This window comes from Poromitra crassiceps, assembly GCF_964638095.1.
Source record: "Poromitra crassiceps genome assembly, chromosome: 3".
Lineage (NCBI taxonomy): Eukaryota > Metazoa > Chordata > Actinopteri > Beryciformes > Melamphaidae > Poromitra > Poromitra crassiceps.
Window position 1 is genome coordinate 7,833,585 of NC_139625.1, and position 23,224 is coordinate 7,856,808.

The window sequence follows — 23,224 nt, forward strand, 5'->3', positions numbered from 1 at the left end:
TCTAGCAAGATTGTAGGCCAACAACAAGTCAGCATGACGCGGCTCTGTGAGTCTCGCGTAGCCTAACCGGGAAGGGGAGGGCGATCTCTAGTGACACATCACACCCTCTCAGCGCTGAATATAAACCGTTGCCATCGGGACGGAGGTACAGGGTACTACCACCTTTGCGGACCTCCCGTGCCCAGAGATCTTTCATACCTTCCAGTATTGGTCTGCTTAATAAGCTCTGAACACATGACTAGTGCTTTTGTAATTTATTTATTTTTTCCCCCACTGGGGTGGGGTTGGTGTGAAGCACTTTGTGATCATATTCGTTGTAATTGTTTGTCGTATTGTCGTCGCATTGTGCTGTACTGTACTGTACTGTATTGTTTCTTGTCTGCACTGTATTGTGTCTTGTTTTGTGCTGTGTTTTGTCTGACTGCTACAGACGCAGGACAACTTTCCGAAAGGACAAATAAATGCTACTACTACTACTACTACTACTACTATATCCCAAAAGAAAGAAGAGAGCCTCTACTTTCATAGGGCGGGAAAAAGTTAGATTCTACCTTCATCCGTTCTTTAGTTATCGACACCTGAATGTTTATGTCGTTTTCACCAAAAACACCAGTCAGTGAGCAGAAAGCGGAGAAAAAGGCATTTTTGTAAATTAAGTCATCTTCACGGCTCTTGACCTGAATAAATGCCTTTGATGGTGCATACTGGCCGATGTTACACTCAACTATGAACCCCATAATGATTTGGTTTCCCCTCCCGGTCAAACACGCCCGTGGGCACAGCTTTTACTGTAACACCGGTGTGCGAAAGAGATTCACCCCGATATTGCGAGAGGGAAGCCCGGGTTGCGCGTTCGTCTTGTGCGGGGGGCGGGCGACTGGTTGTCTGTGTATGGAGGTACTGCAGCCTGCAGCCTGGTGAAAAGAAAATCCTTCACGTTTGAGTGAAAGGCTTCAACTTCGGTGAAATCTGAAATCTGACGGTGGGACCATGATGCAACCACACACTCGCTCGCTAGTTTGCTCTCCCAATGTGAGGAAGGACCCTTGCCTACAGAGGTAGGACGTGACTAGGAAGAGACTAGGATATGACTAGGAAGGACAAGTCCTGCCGAGGAAGGATCCTTGACATTGAGAAACGGCTAGTGTTTCTACCTGTTTAACGCTTAATGTTCTTTTTCAGACGTTCCTGCTGCGTATATAGTCATCTGATTCTGAGTGTGGCAGTACACTCCGCCCGGTGTCTACCCGTCACATGACCGGGATGCCACCGGGCAACCTTAAAATGAGTGCGCCCATCACCTTTTTCACAGCAACACATTTTGAGGTTGTAAAGCAGGACGTAAAGCAGGTGTAACCAATACCATTGATGGTGGTTCCATTCCATTTAGGTGTTCCAGTGGCAGGGCCCTCATTAATGTTATCAGTTACACATGCTTTACTTCCTACTTTACCGGCTCAAGATGGTTGCTGTGAACAGGGCCTATTAACGCTCCAAGGCCGCCCGTTTCAATAAGGCCTCCAGACGGCTTCGGCGGCGGCCATGTTGGTGGGCGAGCCGCTGTGGCTGGACTCCACCTCCACGCCTACGCCTTCATTCTGATGGGGCAGGGAGGGGTGGAGGAGGGAGGAGCCTGTGGAGGCGTTGGTGCAGGGAGGCAGGATCCTGGGGGGGGAGCGGGCATCGCCTCCGCCCCCAGCCATCATGGAGAACTGGTACGACCCTGCGGCCGTGGAGTAGTACAGGTGGTAGGGCGAGGAGGTGGACTGGAAGGGCCCACTCTGGGCCTGGTGGGGGCCATTGCCGGGGTAGGGAGGGGGCAGGTAGGTGTGGTAGCGCCCGGCCGGGGTGCTGGCCATGGCCGTGGCCATGGTGAGGCCCAGGGCACTGCTGGAGACCGGGTTGTGGGAGGGCGCGTAGGTAAAGGCGGCCGCCCCGGGGGGGTAGTGCACCCGTGGGTCGGAGAAGCGCGAGTCGGGCAGGGAGGGCAGCGAGCTGAACGGCCGCTCCAGACTCATCCTGGGGTCGCCGAATGCTGTGAGGTCAGGGCCTGTGAGAGAGGTCAAGGTGCAAGGGTTACACGTTTCCTTATGGGTTTATTTAGTTACCTATCTACTCAGGATGGGATGATATCGCACAATTCAGTCCCTCCAGGAAATTTGCGATTTTGTGATCTCAATAATTGATACAAATTCAACATAATGCAGGGGCTTGCAATTTTTCAAAAATTCCTATGATTTCTCAGCAAAAAATGGCAAAACAGTTAACTCAACTTGCAATTTTTGCCAGTTCCCGCAATTTTACCAAAAAAAAGATCAAACTTTACAAATTGCATTCCAATTTTTGAGAAAAGCTGCTAAAAATACATAAAAAACATTTATCGCTATGCAACAATCACAAAAAAGAAAAATTCCGGGAGGCACAGCTATATGAGGGATGCAATATGGGGTTGACAATTCAATACAACCACGATACGATGTCCATGACTGCAGAATTATATTTATTTCCGTGACACAAATCTTTCTGGTGATGACATTGGCTCGCCAGAATGTAAACCACAATTTAAAAACGTGTTTACAAAGTGCAGATAATATCATTTATGGAGAGTTTATGAAACGGTGATGACCAAGCGAGTAGTGGAATAAAATGGTAATATTGCCATACTTTTTCTTTCTTTCTTTCTTTCCCACCATTCATGTTGTCGGATGTTTGTATATTGCAACATATTTCATTTCAATATTGTGCCCTCCCTCATAAGTAGCACTGTACCAAATATAATTTCTTTCAAATTTCAATATTTTATTGAGGTTGGCCACAAATATTTGAATGTCTGCTGTGACATCATGATGAAAGAAAAAAAGACAAAAATTAAGGGAATCATTCAATCAAGTATTTTTGTTAAATCAACTTGCTTTAATGAATATAGTAAAGTACAGTCAAATCTTGTACTAATGGTGCTAAACACTGACATAACTGTTGCATTACCGCCAACTACTGGATTGTTAAAGCTCCATGTAATCCTGTAATCCAGTCAATGGATTAATTCCTTATACATGAATGAATCGGCCGGCCCGGGAGGGACATTAGGAGTGATGATTGGTTGGGGGTTAGCGCCATTCTAGCATAACAAATAAATAAATAAATACAATAATAAAAATAATAATATTAATAATCAAATGTAATTTTTTTATTTTAATGTCAGCATTATGAACGAATATTCGAATGTCCGAATATCCGAGTACAGCCATAATTGTAAGTATTTATTTATTTGTTTGTTTACTTTGATTTGAATTAGAATACCAGTATTTATGTATTTAGTTACTTGCCTTTTACATATTTACGCATTCATAATTTGCTTATTTCTGTAACATCAAGTCCACCATTATTTGAATAAACTGAAAGAGCATTGTGCAGGTAAAAATGAAATAAAATAATCTGAATTTACATTTTGGGTTCATGATTAGTATGGAAATACCCCCAAAAAACAACACATTTTGATTCACAGGCCCCCAGGGTAGAAATATGGAGGAAAAGGTGGTATAAAATGGGCGTGTGACATCACAAGAGTAGTGACATCACAAGAGAACTTTCTGCTGGGGCAGACATCACAAGATATCTGTGTGATTGACCCCCCCCGCCCCCCCCACCCCCCCATCTCATCACTATAAACCCTTCCCACATATTAATGCAATGTGGTCTCCAACCTGCACCATGCTCTACAGTGAATCTCTATTTGTGTGTGTGTGTGTGTGTGTGTGTGTGTGTGTTACCTGTGAGTCGTGAGGACAGGTCGCTGAGTGAAGATCGACTAGGTGAAAGGGGATTGGTTGTGTGGACTGTGGGCGTGGTTATCTGGCCAAGGTAGGGATACGATTGGTCATACGACCAAGATGGAGACGACTGCATCTGCCTGGAGTCTGAGAGAGAGAGAGCCAGAGACAGAGAGAGAGAGAGAGCCAGAGACAGAGAGAGAGAGAGAGAGAGAGACAGAGAGAGAGAGGGCGATAGACAGAAAAAGGGAGGTAGAGAGAGAGAGACAGATAGAGAGGGAGGGGGGGAGAGAGAGATTATGATGATGCTTAGCTGATAAATAAGTAAGGGTTAATGCCCGACGAGGTGTCCATTATCACTTTTTAAGGGACGACGCAGAGGCGTGAACCGGTCCGAGGCGCAGCCAAGGACCGGTTGCCTCCGCGAAGTCCCTTAAAAAGTGATAATGGACACCTCGAAGGGCATTAACCCGCTTATACCATGGTCACTTGCCAAAGAAACAAAACAAGACCATTCATTTATATTTCCATGCATTTTGCAATCAAAATCTAGTTTTCATAACCTTGAATATGAGTTGAGAACCGGCGAGACAAAATAGTCCCCTCGAGATTAAGCTATCATTGGATAAAATGGCTGCTTAGTTTCTTCACCTGGCACAATTCTAGAATCAAGCTAACTAATAATTTCGCCAATCGTAGCCTATGTAACAACATACAAAATAAAACGGCAATGTCTAAGAATGCAACGCCATGTAACTGGGTCGTTTAAACTCGCATTCCAGGGAATTGCGTTAACGTCTGCGGGTCTTATAAGACGTAAATGGCGCGAGGCAGGAGTAGAGTGAAAACTATCTGCTTTCAGTATGAGTCCAGGTATGTTTTGTACAAGGACGTCTCTCAGTGTGTTGCTGTTAACTGCCCATTGCGTTGTTTTCTTTTTGTTGATCTCGTCTTTTTCCTCTTTGACTTGATTTGTGCATAGCGGGTGGACCCCTTGATTTGTATCAGTGATAAGAGGCAGCGCGCGCTCTCCCAGAGCGCCTGGCTGCTGCAAGTTGTAAACAGGAGGTTTGACAGTTGACAGCTGAGAGCCCGGTTTCTGTCAGCTGACCAGAACAGAGCCGGCTTCTCTCAGGAGAGGGAATCTCCGAAACGAAAATTTTCTCTCTCTCTCTCTCTCTCTCTCTCTCTCTCTCTCTCTCTCTCTCTCTCTCTCTCTCTCTCTCTCTCTCTCTCTCTCTCTCTCTCTCTCTCTCTCTCTCTCACTGTGTCAAAGGCCGGGCTCGCCCCCGCTCGTGCACGAGCGAGGGAAATCTCCTCTTTCTCGCCGAGAAGAGCCTGATGACGCGAGGTTAAAAAATCTCCGAAACGAAAATCAAAATTGTAAATAAGAGTTATTTTTGATAAACTGAGCACACAGGGGTGATTTAAATACTTACTTTGACCGACTCAATTTTTTTCTCAAGTTCCAAAATTGTCATATTAACCCTTAACGGGGGTATAGAGCTCAAACTGCTCTCCTGATAACACTGATGAAACTATGGCGCATTGATATGAACGGTGAACAGACCATTTAGCTAGGTGTCCATTATCACTGTACAATATCACTTTTTAATGGACACCTTGCAGCCAATCAGAATCGAGTATTCACCCAGACCATGGTATAATGATCATTATAATCCTCCACTTCAAATGTAAAGTTTCCACATGACAGGTGTGGGAGTTGAGGTGGCTTCGCAGGCCGGGCGTCTGATCCAGGCCACCGTGTGTGTTGGATGTTGACGTGCACGGCAGTGTGTGTGTGTGTTGGATGTTGATGTGCACGGCAGTTTGTGTGTGTTGGATGTTGACGTGCACGGCAGTGTGTGTGTGTTGGATGTTGATGTGCATGGCAGTGTGTGTGTTGTATGTTGATGTGCACAGCAGTGTGTGTGTTGGATGTTGATGTGCACGGCAGTGTGTGTGTGTTGGATGTTGACGTGCACGCCAGTGTGTGTGCGTTGGATGTTGATGTGCACGGCAGTGTGTGTGTATTGGATGTTGATGTGCACGGCAGTGCGTGTGTGTTGGATGTTGATGTGCAATGAGCACAAGCCTCCCAAACATACAACAGGGCTGGATCCAGATCTGGAGTGTGGGGTTGGGGGCTGCAGCTGTCTATATGGGGAGGAAGCTGCACGGAGACTGGAGCCTCCAACATCCAGCCACACTCACCAACCAGCCACACTATATCCTATATCCTATATATACCCTAACCCCAGCATTGGGGTCTACAGGGAATAACTCGCTTTTGCAGACAGCCTCAAGTGGCCATCCGAGGAACTGCAGTTTTTGGTACTTCCACGTTTTTTTTCTCACAACGGGACGTGTGCTATTTAAAGGCTCTATGTACAGCCTATGGGATTGGGAGATAAAGGAATGATAGAGAGAAAGGAAAAAAGTGAAAGACAGAAGCTGTTAATAGTGAGAGGAGAGAGAGAGGAGAGAGAGATGGAGAGAGAGAGGAGAGAGGAGAGAGAGATGGAGGAGAGGAAACAATTAACTTAGTATGGGGGTGGACGGATGGAGGGGAGGGCTGTGTGTGTGTGTGTGTGTGTGTGTGTGTGTGCTCTTTCATTCAATCCAGTCCATTTCCCCAAAGTCTAATAAATGCCACTGATCACCCACAGACCTGTAGACAAGAGAGTGTGAGTGTGTGTGTGTGAGTGTGTGTGTGTGTGTGTGTGTGTGTGTGTGTGGTGTGGTGTGTGTGTGTGTGTGTGTGTGTGTGTGTGTGTGTGTGTGTGTGCATGCGTGCGTGCGTGCGTGCGTGCATGTGTATGTGTGTATGTGCAAACAGATGAGGAAGCAAATTGTACACAGCAGCCAAGACGTCAATGAAGGCTTTTCAAGTCTAGCCAACAGCTCTCCCAAGCATTGACGTATGTGTGTGTGTGTGTGTGTGTGTGTGTGTGTGTGTGTTTCTGCGCCTTCATGTGTGTGTGCGCATGCATGCGCGCATGTGTGTGCGAACGTGTGTGTGTGTGTGTGGGGGGGTTCCTAGCGGCGGTGAAGCCCAGGCCCCGTGCCAAGCCCCCTCCTTTCCTGGCTTCGCTCCCCAGGCAGAGAGCACTAATGTGGGGGCAGGAGTCATACATGACTGGCTGTCTGGCTACACAGCTACACTATAGAACTAGAATGGCTAGAAGGACTCCTCTGGGCTCATGTTAATAGGAGTAGTTAGACCCATATTGATTTGCTGTTATATGGGGCTGATATTGTCCTTTTATGAAAAACCTCATCTGTTCCACTCATCGCCATCCGCCTCTGATAATATGATGCAGTTTGATTGATTACATATAATAGAATTGATCGATACTACCAACCCAATCGCCAGAATAAAATGTCAGCATTTTACGTTTGACTCTGTCATCGTCCACCTCAGCAACTCCTGTGAATATTCCAGCCTAAAACCATCTCCAATCAACAACTACTCGCCCGGACCAATGAGGAGAGCATCGACATGGAGATGGATCGGATATATCACGCGAGAAGAACAGGATGACATCACACGAACCGCCCGGCACTGGACACCAGAGGGGAACGTAAGAGAGGAAGACCCAAAGGAATCTGCATCAAACAGTGGAGAATGAACTGAAAACCCTGAAGCAGACCTGGAGCACCATCCAGAAGTTCACCCAAACACACACAGGACTGGAGAGCCATTGTTTCTGCCCTACATGCTACATGCTACATGCTACATGCCAGTTAACGTTTCTGCAAAGCTACAATCTCAATGTAAATTTTAAACAAAACGGGGGTTAATAGGAAAATATAGCTGCCTTCCCAACTTGACGCAAATACAACAACTAATAACTTTGGCTATGTTTAGGCAAGTGAAACAACTTGGTTAAAGTCCCCGGGAACCGTGTATAATGTTGATCTACACGTATCTATTTCAATAGCAGACTCTATGACGTGCATAACGTTAATATACACGTATCTATTTCAATAGCAGACTCTATGACGTGCATAACCTTAATATACACTTACCCATCTAGAAATGTGATATGCAGGGTATTTAGATTCAGAAACGTGATATTCTACGTATATGTGGATTACAGAAATGTACGTACAATGCCCACAATGCCTCACTGACTGAGAGCAATGCTCTCTTTTTCAGGAGTGCCCTGTTCACATTCACACCTGGAAAATGACCAGTACAACGACAGTCTTATCTGCTGGCCACTGAGCAGGTCCACTGGAGCAGTTGGGGTTAGGCTGGATGCTGTGTTGGTTGTCTATGGGAAGCCTCACCTTGATTGATCATTCTCTAATGAGGTATTTTCCACACAGGTGCAAATTAATGTTTACGTTTTTACTGTGGTTACTGCTGTAAAGTGTTGTGGTTGTGTTTGTAAGCAGCAGCAGACTCAGTGTGGTTCTATACTGTGGTTACTGCTGTAAAGTGTTGTGGTTGTGTTTGTAAGCAGCAGCAGACTCAGTGTGTTGCTATACTGTGGTTACTGCTGTAAAGTGTTGTGGTTGTGTTTGTAAGCAGCAGCATGTTCAGTGTGTTGCTATACTGCGGCTACTGCTGTAAAGTGTTGTGGTTGTGTTTGTAAGCAGCAGCATGTTCAGTGTGTTGCTATACTGTGGTTACTGCTGTAAAGTGTTGTGGTTGTGTTTGTAAGCAGCAGCAGACTCAGTGTGGTTCTATACTGTGGCTACTGCTGTAAAGTGTTGTGGTTGTGTTTGTAAGCAGCAGCAGACTCAGTGCGGTGCTATACTGTGGTTACTGCTGTAAAGTGTTGTGGTTGTGTTTGTAAGCAGCAGCAGACTCAGTGTGGTGCTATACTGTGGTTACTGCTGTAAAGTGTTGTGGTTGTGTTTGTAAGCAGCAGCAGACTCAGTGTGTTGCTATACTGTGGTTACTGCTGTAAAGTGTTGTGGTTGTGTTTGTAAGCAGAAGCAGACTCAGTGTGGTGCTATACTGTGGTTACTGCTGTAAAGTGTTGTGGTTGTGTTTGTAAGCAGCATCAGACTCAGTGTGTTGCTATACTGTGGTTACTGCTGTAAAGTGTTGTGGTTGTGTTTGTAAGCAGCAGCAGACTCAGTGTGGTGCTATACTGTGGTTACTGCTGTAAAGTGTTGTGGTTGTGTTTGTAAGCAGCAGCAGACTCAGTGTGTTGCTATACTGTGGTTACTGCTGTAAAGTGTTGTGGTTGTGTTTGTAAGCAGCAGCAGACTCAGTGTGTTGCTATACTGTGGTTACTGCTGTAAAGTGTTGTGGTTGTGTTTGTAAGCAGCAGCAGACTCAGTGTGTTGCTATACTGTGGTTACTGCTGTAAAGTGTTGTGGTTGTGTTTGTAAGCAGCAGCAGACTCAGTGTGTTGCTATACTGTGGTTACTGCTGTAAAGTGTTGTGGTTGTGTTTGTAAGCAGCATCAGACTCAGTGTGGTGCTATACTGTGGTTACTGCTGTAAAGTGTTGTGGTTGTGTTTGTAAGCAGCAGCAGACTCAGTGTGTTGCTATACTGTGGTTACTGCTGTAAAGTGTTGTGGTTGTGTTTGTAAGCAGCAGCATGTTCAGTGTGTTGCTATACTGTGGTTACTGCTGTAAAGTGTTGTGGTTGTGTTTGTAAGCAGCAGCAGACTCAGTGTGTTGCTATACTGTGGTTACTGCTGTAAAGTGTTGTGGTTGTGTTTGTAAGCAGCAGCATGTTCAGTGTGTTGCTATACTGTGGTTACTGCTGTAAAGTGTTGTGGATGTGTTTGTAAGCAGCAGCAGACTCAGTGTGGTTCTATACTGTGGTTACTGCTGTAAAGTGTTGTGGTTGTGTTTGTAAGCAGCAGCATGTTCAGTGTGTTGCTATACTGTGGTTACTGCTGTAAAGTGTTGTGGTTGTGTTTGTAAGCAGCAGCATGTTCAGTGTGTTGCTATACTGTGGTTACTGCTGTAAAGTGTTGTGGTTCTGTTTGTAAGCAGCAGCAGACTCAGTGTGTTGCTATACTGTGGTTACTGCTGTAAAGTGTTGTGGTTGTGTTTGTAAGCAGCAGCATGTTCAGTGTGTTGCTATACTGTGGTTACTGCTGTAAAGTGTTGTGGTTGTGTTTGTAAGCAGCAGCATGTTCAGTGTGTTGCTATACTGTGGTTACTGCTGTAAAGTGTTGTGGTTGTGTTTGTAAGCAGCAGCAGACTCAGTGTGGTTCTATACTGTGGTTACTGCTGTAAAGTGTTGTGGTTGTGTTTGTAAGCAGCAGCAGACTCAGTGTGGTTCTATACTGTGGTTACTGCTGTAAAGTGTTGTGGTTGTGTTTGTAAGCAGAAGCAGACTCAGTGTGGTGCTATAGACCAAATCAGCGGGGATGTTTACATTTACTTCCGGTTACCCCTGGTTCCGGTTACCTCCGCACAAACTGACGTGTTGAAGACAAAAACAGACAAAGAAGACAAAAATGGTTCGTTCGTGTTGTGTTGTTGGGTGTCCAGTGACCATAAAGAGCGGGTCAAGATTTGGATTATTCTAAATTCCCTCTGCAAAGGGCAAACATGAGCACACACGCGCTCATACATGCACACATACACTCACTCCACTTGCCTCACTTCAAGGACCACAATGGAAATAAGCCCTCGGGCTTTGTTGTGTTTTATTCCTTTTGTTTCAATGAACTGGTCTTATGCTGTATTTCTCGTGCCATTGCTTCAATAAAGTATTCAATCAATCAATCAAAGCAAAGAGAACTCTGGATTCGGCGGCACAGGCTTACTACAGCTACAACATCCGGGTTCCGAGCTGTATCCGAGCGGCGTCAGTAGCCTCTGTCTGTAACGTAACGTTAACGAGTCTGCAAAAACAGACAGTGAGTTTGACAGTTGTAAACAAACGTTATTAGCTAGCTAACACTACATAAAACAAACACAGAAGAAAGGCTAGATACGTCGGACAAGCATGTTTACCAACCGTTTGAACATTTAAATTGAAAGTAGTCGGCCCGAAAACAACGAGAGTTTGACAGCATTTATTTGACAACACGCAAATTTAAACCTGGCGCCTTCCCGAAGTGGTACCCGGAAGTAAATGTTGTTTACATGGTGACGTCACGGTGATTTGGTCTATACTGTGGCACTGGTTACTGCTTCTGTGTGCTGCGGTGCACGGCCAACTCAAAAGCACTTCTCTGCGTCTAATAAATAAACAAAAGCTCAGCTTCTCCCTGTTGGTATGGTATTGTTGTTTCTCATTGAATACGTCTACTCCTAATCCACATCTCATCCCGAACAGGCGCCCCAACTGACCAGAGGAGGCGCTGGTGCAGCGGCCAGGACACATACCACACAAACTTCCCACCCGCAAACACGACCAATTGCGCCTATATGGACGCCCGACCAAGCCAGAGGTAACACGGGGGCTCAAACCTGCGACCCTCATGTTGGTAGGCAGAGAATTTATGGCTGGACTACCCGGACGCCCCCTACAGTATATTAACGGTATATATTTTTAAATGAATGTGTCTTTATCTCAGTATATGTTCTGTTGTTATAACTGTTGGTTGTGTTAAGTTTAAAGTGATAATCTCTAAGATTTCAGTTTTGTTCTCTTTGCTGACTGACACCTATGGCGATGAGCAGTAATTGCAGGTGCGATCCAAACAGTGTTGCATTGACATGGCCTGCTTGTTCGGCCATAGTAATAGTAACCACCCATAATGCAGAGACCGGTAAAACATTAGCTTGTTATCCTACACACAGGAGTTATCGAGAACCTACAGTAACCTACAGAGTGAGTCAGACACCAGCTCATCCAATTTAAAGTCGCTCACCGTCTTCACTATTTCAAACATAAATTACACAAGATCTTCCGCTCTGTCTCACCACTGTGTGACAGGTGTCAGGTGTCAGAGGGTACACTATCTCACGCCTTTCGGTTCTGCCCTTCACTAACGGGATCCTGGGCCAAAATATTTGACTGGTACTCTAAGGCCTACAAAATAGCCCTTCAGCCCAACCCGATCTCCCAAAAAATTGTAAAATAGCAACGTTTGTGGAGCAACGTTGCTATTTTACAATTTCGTCTCAGAAATTGTAAAATGGTAACGTATGTGTCTACAACGGTGGGCGTGGTTTGGGCGTGGTTTACGGAGATTTTCTGTTTCCTCCCCCTACCCTAACCCTAACCCTAAGATCTCAGAACGTTACCATTTTACAATTTTCGAGCCGAAATTGTAACATAGCAACGTTGCTCCAAAACGTTGCTATTATACAATTTTCTGTGAGACTGTGTTGTTCAGCCGGAGGCAGAACTCGCCATCTTCGGCTGCTCAGAGTCCTCTCTGAACTTCACTACAGCTGTGCAACAATGTCTGACGCAAGGGAGAACTGTTGCCAAGAAACTCATTCTGAAGGAATGGAAGTTCGCTGCGGCCGGCGGTTTGTGGTCCCTCGCTGTAGGGACCAGCGAGGGACCACATCCCATTTCCTCCTTTCGGGTCACTGGCACCAACTCTCGTCAAGTCCCGCGAGACTTTCCTGCCGCTGGCCTGTGGACTGACTTGACGAGAGTTGGTGCCAGTGACCCGAAAGGAGGAAATGGGATGCCTGTAAATACCGCTGGAAATAGCCCGGGGGAGATTGGCAGTCTGATGTTTCTTTATATATATATAATGACGATATGGGTCGAAAACGGGAAGAAAACTGTCTATTTACATGGAGGAAGAGCACGCTGCCATGTGGCCCCGACGGAGCACATTCAAGGACTGGCTTGGAGTACTATTTCGATCACAACAACGCCTACGACGGTCCAAATCGCTGCGGAGAACACTGGGTGAGTCGTCAGATAATAATTAATGTGAGGAGAGGGCTCCAGGTTAAAAAAAAAACGAAATTCTCCTTTAAGCGGCTGGTAGCACCACATTGTTATATTGAATGTTGATAATGTATGCATGTTTTTTTTTTTTTTTTTTTTCTTTTCCTGTGTCTGAGCCCGTTTGTGTCTTGTTCATGTATTGTTAAGAACAAAATTTAAATAAAATATTTAAGGAAAAAAAACATACAGAGTGATCCTATTGTGTTAGCTCCGCCCACCCTGTGTCACCGCAGACACCAAGTTCATAAATGCTGCAATAGGCTACTGAAAATAGGCTTCCATCAATCGGCCATAGGCTCACTCACCATTGGGTTAACCCACTATCAGATAGAGATAGTGACTTAACAGATATTTATTTTGATCAAAATCTCTTATGCATTTCATTTTTCTTTGCAGCATGTATCCTGCTACTATTTGCTGCTCAAATCTCCCAGTCTGAATGGAAGCAGTCTTCTATATGTCCTACATCTGTGACTAGCTGGAGCCGCTTTGGGAGCAGACGGATCATAGAGTTTTACTGCATTCCCACACACGTGCAGACCGCACACACACACACACACACACACACACACACACACACACACACACACACACACACACACACACACACAGAGTCAAACATTTACAATACATACAAGCACGACTGCACTATGTATTTGCTACACACACTTAGCCTACACACACTCTCTCTCTCCCCTTTCTCCCCAAAGATGCCAAAATGAGAGAAGTGTAAGAAGGAAAGAAAGACATTAAGCAAGAAATGAAAGCTGAGAGAGAGAGATGCTTAAGAACAATGAGGAGAGAGAGAGAGTGAAGAAAGAAAGGAAAAGAAAGGGGGAAGAGAGAGAGAGATAGAATGGCTTAATAACGGTTTCCTGTTGCTATTTTTATTTCAAGAGGGATCAGAGAAAGACAGGACGCAGGAAGGACTGAGAACTACTGTACCTCTCTCTCCCTCTCTCTCTCTCTCTCTGTCTCTCTCGCTCCCTCTCTCAATCTCTCTCTCTCTGTCCCTCTCTCTCCCTCTCTCTCTCTCTCTCTGTCTCTCTCTCTAAATCTACGGCAATATTTTTCTTTTTTCTCCATCTCTCATCCTTGGGTCAACACCTCTTTCAAAATTCAAAGGTGATGAAGCTCACTTGGTAAGGCCCAGTGCTGCCACATTTGTTCGGCCAGTCATTTTGATTGATGTTAATGTAGCATAAATTGTTAATCCCGAACAAATCTGATGTATAACGTTATAACTGACGTATAACTGAATTATGCTTGTTGGTGGTAACAACATATTTGGGCGTTGTGGGGACGCCCAGGAAGCAGGCCCAGCTGACGGGCAGGTCACGCCACGTCGGCTGTGGCTCAGGAGGTAGAGCGCGTCGTCCACCAACCAGAAGGTCGGTGGTGCGATCCCCGGCTCCTCCAGTCCGCATGTCGAAGTGTCCTTGGGCAAGACACTGAACCCCAAATTGCTCCCGATGGCTGTGCCAGCACCCTGCGTGGCAGCTGACCACATTGTAAAGCGCTTTGGATAAAAGCGCTATATAAATGCAGTCCATTTACCATTACGTCACGGACGCCGGCACAACGTCTATGGTCGAACTGTTTTTGCTCAAAATGTTTGCTGGGCACCCATGCAAAACCTCTTATGCACTATAATACCTCATGAAGTCAGTGTTAATTTTGACAGCACATTTTGATTTAGTTTTAGTCAGTCTTTTGACTAAAACGCCATTTAGTTTTATTTCAGTCGTCTCAAATGTTTTCGTTTTAGTCTGGTTTTAGTTGACTAAATATAAAATTGTATTCGACTAAATCTACGGTAGATTTAGTCGACTAAAATATAACAGGCTTAGTTAAAGGAGAATTCTTTTTCTTTCTTTTTTTTACAACCAGGACCTTATTTTCAGCTTGGTTGATGTCGTGTTGGTCACCCAGAACACACATTTCTGAAAATGATGCAGTACAGAGATGGAGCACGCCACGCAATGGCCTAGAACAGAGGCCAATAGGGCATGTGCTACCTGGCTCATATCCTTATCATAGGGACTAAGGGCCCTATCTTGGTAGCGCTATCGACTTTTTGCACTTGGGCATTGGTTTGCGTGCCTAACGCCTGCCTTATGCTATTGCATCTGCAGGGACGATAGCAGTCCGCCTCGCGCAAGTGTCCAAGTGTTATGCCGAGTTTTTACACCCGTACCGCCAAATGCATCCCCACCTCACGGGAGCATATTATAATGATTTATATAGAAACGTAACTGTTTAAAAATTATATAATTGTCTGGGCAGATGTGACCTCCCTGTTTTTTAAGTTAAAACAGCCCCGAAATATAAAGGTGGGGATGCAATTCTCGGCGGGGGTGCGGAACTGGGCACGGCACCTGCCGCAGGTGCAAATTTGAGGCGTGCCAAGTCATTTTGTGCACGGCGCAAACGGGATTTGGGTGGTGTTACCCACCAGAATTATTCCCAGGTGCGGCCTGGCAATGCCTGGGCGTTACATCAATCAAACCAATCAGATTCCCGTCTCGCAGTCCCTGTAATACAGTTTGCGTGAGGCATGCTGTAATTCTCCCCATGTGTAATTTGGATATACCTATCTCCATTAGGGCTGTCACTTTTTCCCAAAATAAAATTCGAACGAACTTTAATTGCCCGAAATTCGTTCGAATATATACGAAGTTTTTTGGTTAATTTAATTTTTTTTTTTTTTTTTTTTTTTAGTCCAGCAGCCTGTTGCACCAGCTGAACGTAAGTTCTGTCTTAAGTTAGGGTGTAAAGTCCACACTAACTGCTACGTTCAAACTAGTTAGTTTGACACTAAAGTTGTGTCTTTGTTTGGTTGCACCACGGAGACGTAAGGTACATCTTAACTAGTAGACCCTAAAGTCCATACTAACCAAAATAGTGTCGCAGACAATGACGTGTACAGTATCTGTGACAAATCAGTGAAAAGCATGGTGGAAACGGTGTTTATTTACGGTTGTTTAAGTAAGTGGAGTGAAAACAGGACATGTTGCCCACCGCAAATTAGTGCTTTCATATTTCATCAACACTAATCAAATGAGAACGTTATTGAGTAACGTTCGTTTAGGTTCATATTACTGTTAACGTTTATCTGTGAGCTCTTCATCAGTATTGTAGGCTATACCACCATCCTGCCTCACTAAATTGTTGCGGTTATTTTAATTTGTATGCAGTGCTGCAGCTTGTGGGAAACAAAAGCGTGAGTCATAAATATCAAAGGGTGTAATTTATCACGGAGAGCGCGTTGCGGACGCAAAACAACGATGCGCCACGGTGCCAAGTTGCAATCCGTGCCAACTGCTATTTTACGGAGGACTTTACACCTAGTAAGACGTAGGTGTAAATTTTAAGTTCTAACTTATGCCTACGTAACTATTTCACTTGGTGCAACCCAAATATTTTTAGTAGTGCGTAAACTCGGACTTAGTGAGACTTTACGTTCAAACTAGCTTACGTTTCAACTTACGCACAGCTGGTGCAACCCACTGCAGGCCACCGGGCATCAGCCCGACGTGTTAGCTTGGACGCTCACAGTCACAACACTGCCTCACAAACTTGGCTGCATCCAACTCGAGACAACTTTTCAGACCCTGGAGACAATCTTTCTCAGAAGAGACTAACGCGACAAATCTGGAGACTTTTTCTGACATGGGATTAACATTACCAGCAAGCAGCAGTTGGTTACCGTAATTTTGGTTCATAAAAAAAGAAAAAAAAGAAAAATTAATAAAATTTTTTTTTTTTTTTTCGAACAGTCAATTTACATATCGAACACGAACCCCTCCCCCACATTCGAAGTTGCATTCGAATTTCGAATGAAAAGTGACAGCCCTAATCTCCATTGACTGTATCTATTATCCCTATCTCACAACAACACATTCACATCATATACCTGTTAAAAAAATCTGTGATTTGATGCAATTCAAGTTATTTTGTTGGCTGCAGCGGGGAGGAGACAAAATAAAAGATGGGAGGATTTAGAGTGGACTCAATTAAAACTGGGTGAAACAGTGAGCTGCCGAGGACAGAGAGAGATGGAGAGAGCATGTCGACAGATCGTCTGTGGTGCCCCAACAACCCTCCAGGTTATGGGATAGGTGAAGGTGTCCAAGTTTTCTCAATTAATTTGCCATTAACCCCTCTTTGTGATGTGATCAAAGTTTCTCAGTGAATTATAGTTGATTGCCTCACTGAATAATCTGCTGGTTACCCAATTGTAGCAGCAGAATTTGATGCCCTGGCGTGGCACGTCCGTGCGTAATGACGTATCCAAAAGGAATTCCTCTGCACTGCACTGCGTAGCGCGGAGATTCTGGTGCGCTCAAGCGCAGCGGGGTATTTTTGCGCTTAAAAGGTTGCGCTTTTCACAGTCAGTCCGCGGATGTGGAAACTACAGGACAGCAGGCCGAGAGAGGTAAATAGAGTGGCTCACATTTATGCCACTATCATATAATAAGGATATGAGTCGCTGCGTCGCAGAAAATAGGCTTTTTAGGATGCAAATGCACGGACAGCACATGCCCTTTTGGCCTCTGTTCCAGGCCGTTGGCCCGGACGTTCTAGCTCTAAACTGAATCATTTCAGAATTTCTGTTCTGGGTGACCAGCACAGCATAATTAAAGCTGAAAATAAGGTCCAGGTTGTAATAAACCAGAATTCTCCTTTAAAGTGTAATGCATTATTAAGATGTTTCTCTAGAATTTCCAAACTCATTGGAAAGCTCTATTCATCGGTTATTAAAGTATGGAATGGTATTAAGGTTTGAACGTGCAATACAGACACAGATTTAACTGTTTAACTTCTTCTCTTCTGATTGGATCTCTTCCCAATTCTTCCCTCCCTAACATTTTCGTCTAGTTTTTATTTGTTGACAAAGATTTCCTCATAGTTGTTTTCCATTACGAGTGTGTCTAGTTTCTCTAGTTTTCATCAGTGAAAATAAGTAGCCGACGGACATTTTCAGTCATAGTTTTCGTCGAGGAAATTAACGCTGGTCAAAAGGTCCACCAATGTTTTTTTTTTTTATACCAATGGCAATATTTTGAAACAGCTGATAGCTGATAAAGACGGAGGGAAAAATCAAAAATTTGATTTTGTTTGTTATTGTTATTTTTTGTTTTTGCTTCAAGTGAAATGTTTTATGGTCAGTCATGATTCAGTACGTCGCTGGTTGGCTTGTTCCAGCCTTAAAACTCGTTATAAGGATTTTTTGAAATATCTATGGAGAAAATGAATGGCGAACTCTCTTCCGGGGGAAGAAAAGTCACGTCGTGATTGTTCAGCTCTAGGCATGTTAGTAGTCGTAGTAGTTGTTAGTTAAGTATTTAGTATGACCTAATCTAAAGTGAGGTCTATTTATGCCTTACAAAGCATTTATAAATGAGATTAAAAATACAATTGTTAAATACATTATAAATTACCTTATTAATCAGGAATAAAACGTTGATAACTGTGTTTACTGTCTGACTTACATACAAATGCTTAGTAATGTATGAACAATGCTTTCTAAATGATGAATTAAGTATTTACTAATACTTAACTAATGCTTAATAGTGTCTAGGTATTATAAAGTGTTACCGATAGCTGATATAGTCAAATTATTACCCAATATTCAATCAAAAAAATAATACAGGCTTTTCATTCAGTATCCACCATCATCTCATGTGGTAAAGCGTCTGGAACACACGCACAGGAAAAACAACACTGCAACTGAAGCAGATATCCTTGTTACAAGAAGACAAGATGGTAAATGGTAAATGGACTGCATTTATAGCGCTTTTATCCAAAGCGCTTTACAATGTGCCTACATTCACCCATTCACACACCGAAGGCGGCCAGGTGCCACGCAGGGTGCCATTGGGAGCAATTTTGGGCTCAGTGTCTTGCCCAAGGACACTTTGACATGCGGACTGGAGGAGCCGGGGATCGAACCACCAACCTTCTGATTAGTGGACGACCTGCTCTACCTCCTGAGCCACAGCCGCCCCGCGAAGAGATTTTGGACAAATAACTTTGAATTTACATTTAGCCATGAAACAAAGTTTCTCACACGGCGCAACTTCCTGCCAGCTGACTCTCACTTCCTCCTAATGCCGTGACTTGCTTCCTCACTCTAACCAGCTATGGACACACACACACACGCACGCACGCACGCACGCACGCACACACACACACACACACACACACGCACGCACGCACGCACACACACACACACACACACACACACACACACACACACACACACACACACACACACACAGTGTGTGTGAACATGCACACTGACGCAAACGCATAAGAAAAACAGACTTTTAAATGGTACTACACCACTCATGTTGAAGCACGTGTGTGTGTGTGTGTGTGTGTGTGTGTGTGTGTGTGTGTGTGCGCGTGTGTGTGCACGTCACTACCACAGCACGGAGAAGAGGAACAGATACTATATGTGGTGCCACATAGCACGGCAACCGCAACACACACACACACACACACACACACACACACACACACACACACACACACACACACACACACACACACACACACAGAGACCACAATGGATCTCCCAAAACCACAAGGAGGAAGGAGGAGGTTTGATGAAAGTGTAGTGCTGTTGTTTGGATGAATTCTGAGCCGTATTCAGAATGGTTCACTCATTCACTCACTCACTACTCCACCTGTCGTGTTGATCATAAAGTGAAACGATCAAACATGTTTCACACACTACTGCACCTCACTCTTCTTCTCCCTTGGTAAACACAAAAGCATTGCATTGTGGTATATGGGAGAAAATGTAGGGAACCTTCACTCTGTTCACTAAATCACAGACAGTGCATTGTGCATAGTTTTATTTGATGGTGGACTAATAGAGTACCGCAGGGATGGCGTATTTTTGTGGGCTTACCCAGAAGTCCCTGCACCTCCACCATCACTTCCTGGTTGGTAGGTGCGAAAGAATTTCGGTTAAATGCATCGAATAAAGTCTGTGGTTAACAAAGGTTTGTGAAACAGTAGTCTCGCTGGCCAGCCTCCCCTCCCTTTCCGTGAGAGGAGTCTGGCAGCGCAGGTCTCCAGTGTGGAATTGCGATGGGCGGCGCCTAGCGGCAGCGCCCTTGGTAAGTAGTTTCCAACAATCCAACTTGCCATTTTCAGCGTGGGGTTCCTCTGCCTTTCCGAAGCCCTGCCACTCCGAACGTTAACTTCCATTATTCGGACTGGCGGTCGTTCACCTTAGAAGCCGCAATGCCAACCTTAGGTTTAGGCGTGGGGGTGGGAGAGGTTAGGTTTTGGGTTAGGGTCTGGGGGAGGTTAGGTTTAGGCATGGGGGGAGGTTAGGTTTGGCGTGGGGGCTGGGAGAGGTTAGTGAAAAACGGGGAATATAGACCCCCTTTCTGAGTGCCGATATTTCGGAGTGGCAGAACGTCGGAGTGGCAGCACGTCGGAGTGGCAGCATGTAACCTTTCAGCGTGTAGCAACGAGCTAGCGTGTAGGTTTCTGCCGTTAGCTTGCTAGCTAGTTAGCGTTGTTGTTTTCACTGCAGCGGCAGGGGACTATTTACAGCGACACACAGGGAGGAGGGAGCGAAAGCCGCTCTGATTGACATGGTCGGAGCCAATGACAGAGCTTGTAATAAGCCGGGAGCGGACATCCGGCAGCGACTGAAACAGTCGCTCCAATGGGGGAGCAGCTGTAGAGCAGGGGAGGGCTTCTACCAGCAGCCTGTTTCCGTGCAGCCAGACTCCTCTCATGCAAGGGAGGGGAGTCTGGCCAGCGAGACTAATGAAACAGCGAAGTTTGTGTTCATCAAGAATCAGGACCTTTTTTATGACTTTTGAAGTTGATGCAGAATGGAAATGACCAGCCAAAAGCTGAAGAAAAAGAGTCTCTGCCCAGTTCTGCTTGAGATCAAAGCGGGAGCCAGGAGTCTTGAAGTCATCTTAATGCGATGTAAATGTTCTATATCAAAAGTGTAAATGTTTTTTTTAATGATAAAGTTATTTTCAGAAAACGCTTCAAAAGTCATAAAAGTGGTCCTTGTGAAGATTACCTTGCTAAACACACTTCACTGTTTCATAAACTTTTGTTAACCACAGACCTTATTTCATGCATTTAACCAAAATCCCCATACAAAAACCCCATTGCCTTTTACACCTACGAACCAGGAAGTGCTAGCATCCAGGTCTTCCGGGAAGATGATAATTCCGTACAATTCCTTGCGTTAGCAAGGAATGGCTGACGTGGAAAAATAAAATGTTCTCAACTCAGACTTCTGATTCTGATTCTGATTCTCAGCAATGGATTACAAAACGATTTCACCCTGGAAATCAGCGTGACTTGCTAGTGAGCTAGCTAGTGTTTCAGTCACTCAGTGGTATTTTGAGTGCGGTGTACCTTATAGTGTAGCCTTTCTCTTAGCTCTGCGGCCATCTTTCCTTGACCTCATGACATTAAGGAATAGGAGTTAGGACAAGTGGTTAGGAATAGGAGTTAGGAAAAGTGGTGAGGAATAGGAGTTAGGAAAAGTGGTTAGGAATAGGAGTTAGGACCCTTTTTTCTTCTCTTTTAGTGACTATTCGACCACAGCCCAGAATTTAATGTGGACAAATGAGGGTAAATCGACGGTGTTTCAATTCGTGGTGATAATGGGACTCTCTTCTCTGTTGTAGCCACACTTTGTCATTAAGACGGATCAGTCTACTGAAGTCTACATTATTTTCTACATCAAAATCTCAACTATCGCAGCTTGAATCTCACTATATAGCCCATGGCACACCACGCAAACATGGCTAAACACAGACAAACAAAGGGTCGAACATGTGGAATCTGATCAAACATCTCCAAACATCTCGAAACAAGGACAGACAGCCATGGCACACCACACAAACACCTGTGTTTGTTGTAGAACGTTTGATTGGTGTGCCACGGGCTTATCAGTTGTCGGCCCTTACCGGCAACTATCTGAGCGTGTGTTGGGCTGGAGAAGGGGGCGGAGTTTAGCGCTGCAGCTTGCCGGGTGTTGGCGTTGGCTTGGTGGTGGTGGTGGTGGTGGTGGTGGTGGGAGCCTCGTCTCAGCTGCTCCAGCTCTGTGAGCCTCTCAGAGAAGGCCAGAGAGCCCGGCTTCACCTCCTCCAGCTTCTGACGGTGACCTGCCCGAGGAGGAGACACAGTGCTGTGGCCACCTGGATACCACCAAAACATATCAACACACTTTCCATACCCAAATGATCAAGCAGGTTGTGAAACGTTGGTGGTGGTCCACAGTTTCACAATAACGGGCCTGAGGTTGTAGAATGTCAACGTGAATTTGGAAACAAACAAAATGTCGGTCAATTTTAAAATGACATGCAAATAAAACAAACGCCGGTTATGTTTTGGTAACTAAAACAACATTGGCTATGGTTAGGCAACTCAAAGAATGTTGGTTATGTTTATGCGACTATAACAACGGTGCATATGTTTAAGCAACTAAAACCAGAAATGGGGACTTGGAGTTGAGACTGGGAGTTGAGTCGCACTTCAGTCGCGCATACAGTGACTTGAGACTTGACTTGGACTTGAGATTTGGGACTTGTGAACAAGCTTCATTTTTGTGTCTATTAACATTACGGAAAGGTCTACTAATAATAATGTCAACTGATTAATTCTGATATGATAATAAATACAGGCATGAGGATAACACATGCTTTGAATTCCTTAGTTTTAGCTATGCCGTGTTCTAAGCAGACCGGATGACACCCAGCAGATGATAGAACGCTCATTAGAGACTTGAGACTTGACTTGGACTCTAGCTCAAAGACTTCAGACTTGACTTGGACTTGCAGAAAATGACCTCTCAGCAACTCTAAAACAACTTGGGTTAGTATGTTTAGGCAACTAAAACCACTTGGTCCTCTCGGTTGAAAGATGAGGAGGTTATACCGGGTCACAAATCCCACAATTTAACCCACAACGACTGGAGAGTCGCGGTCAAACAAACGTGGCCAGACTGGTACTCTAAGGCCTACACAATAACCCTTCAGCTGGAGGCAGAACTCGCCATCTTCGGCTGCTCTGAGTCCTCTCTGAACTTCCTTGCAGCTGTGCAACAGTCTCTGACACAGGGGACAACTGTTGCCAAAAACTCATTCTGAAGGAAGGGCAATTCTCCTCTTCACCTTCTTTCCAACTGTGGTTGGCGGACATGACCTCTGTTATACGGATGGAGAGACTTAGGTTCCTGAGGACCAATTCACTTAAACAGTTCTCAACCATTTGGGACCCATTTCTAGCCTACCTTGATGAGGTTTATGGGTGACCGGTGACTCGTCTGGCTGGTCTCTCATGGACCCCTTGCGTGGGATCTCAGGCTCACTATCTCTCACAAGCACATACGCGCGTTATGTGGCTGGTAATCACATTGTAATGTTGAACGCCGATAATATATGTATTTTCTTCCCCTTTTCTTTTCCTGTGTCTGAGCGTGTTTGTGAAAGATCGACCAACACTGCTATGTCACAATTGTTTCTAGACTAGGCTATATCAGGCCAACCTTACCACCCAACACTATCTCACTCTATATGCCTGTAATCTGATGACATAATCCAGGGATTA

General features: G+C 44.9%; 1 protein-coding gene across 1 annotated transcript in view; it reads right to left on the minus strand.

Moving 5' to 3' along the window:
• Window positions 1–1,508: 1,508 nt before the first annotated feature.
• runx1 (RUNX family transcription factor 1) overlaps window positions 1,509–23,224 on the minus strand; it is a gene marked incomplete at both ends in the record, with an annotated part of 73,030 nt that continues 51,314 nt past the window's right edge. The window contains 3 exons of the mRNA XM_083632678.1: window positions 1,509–2,050; window positions 3,771–3,917; window positions 21,583–21,780. Of these exons, the coding sequence (XP_083488804.1) occupies window positions 1,509–2,050; window positions 3,771–3,917; window positions 21,583–21,780 (887 nt within the window). The remainder of the gene's footprint in view (window positions 2,051–3,770; window positions 3,918–21,582; window positions 21,781–23,224) is intronic.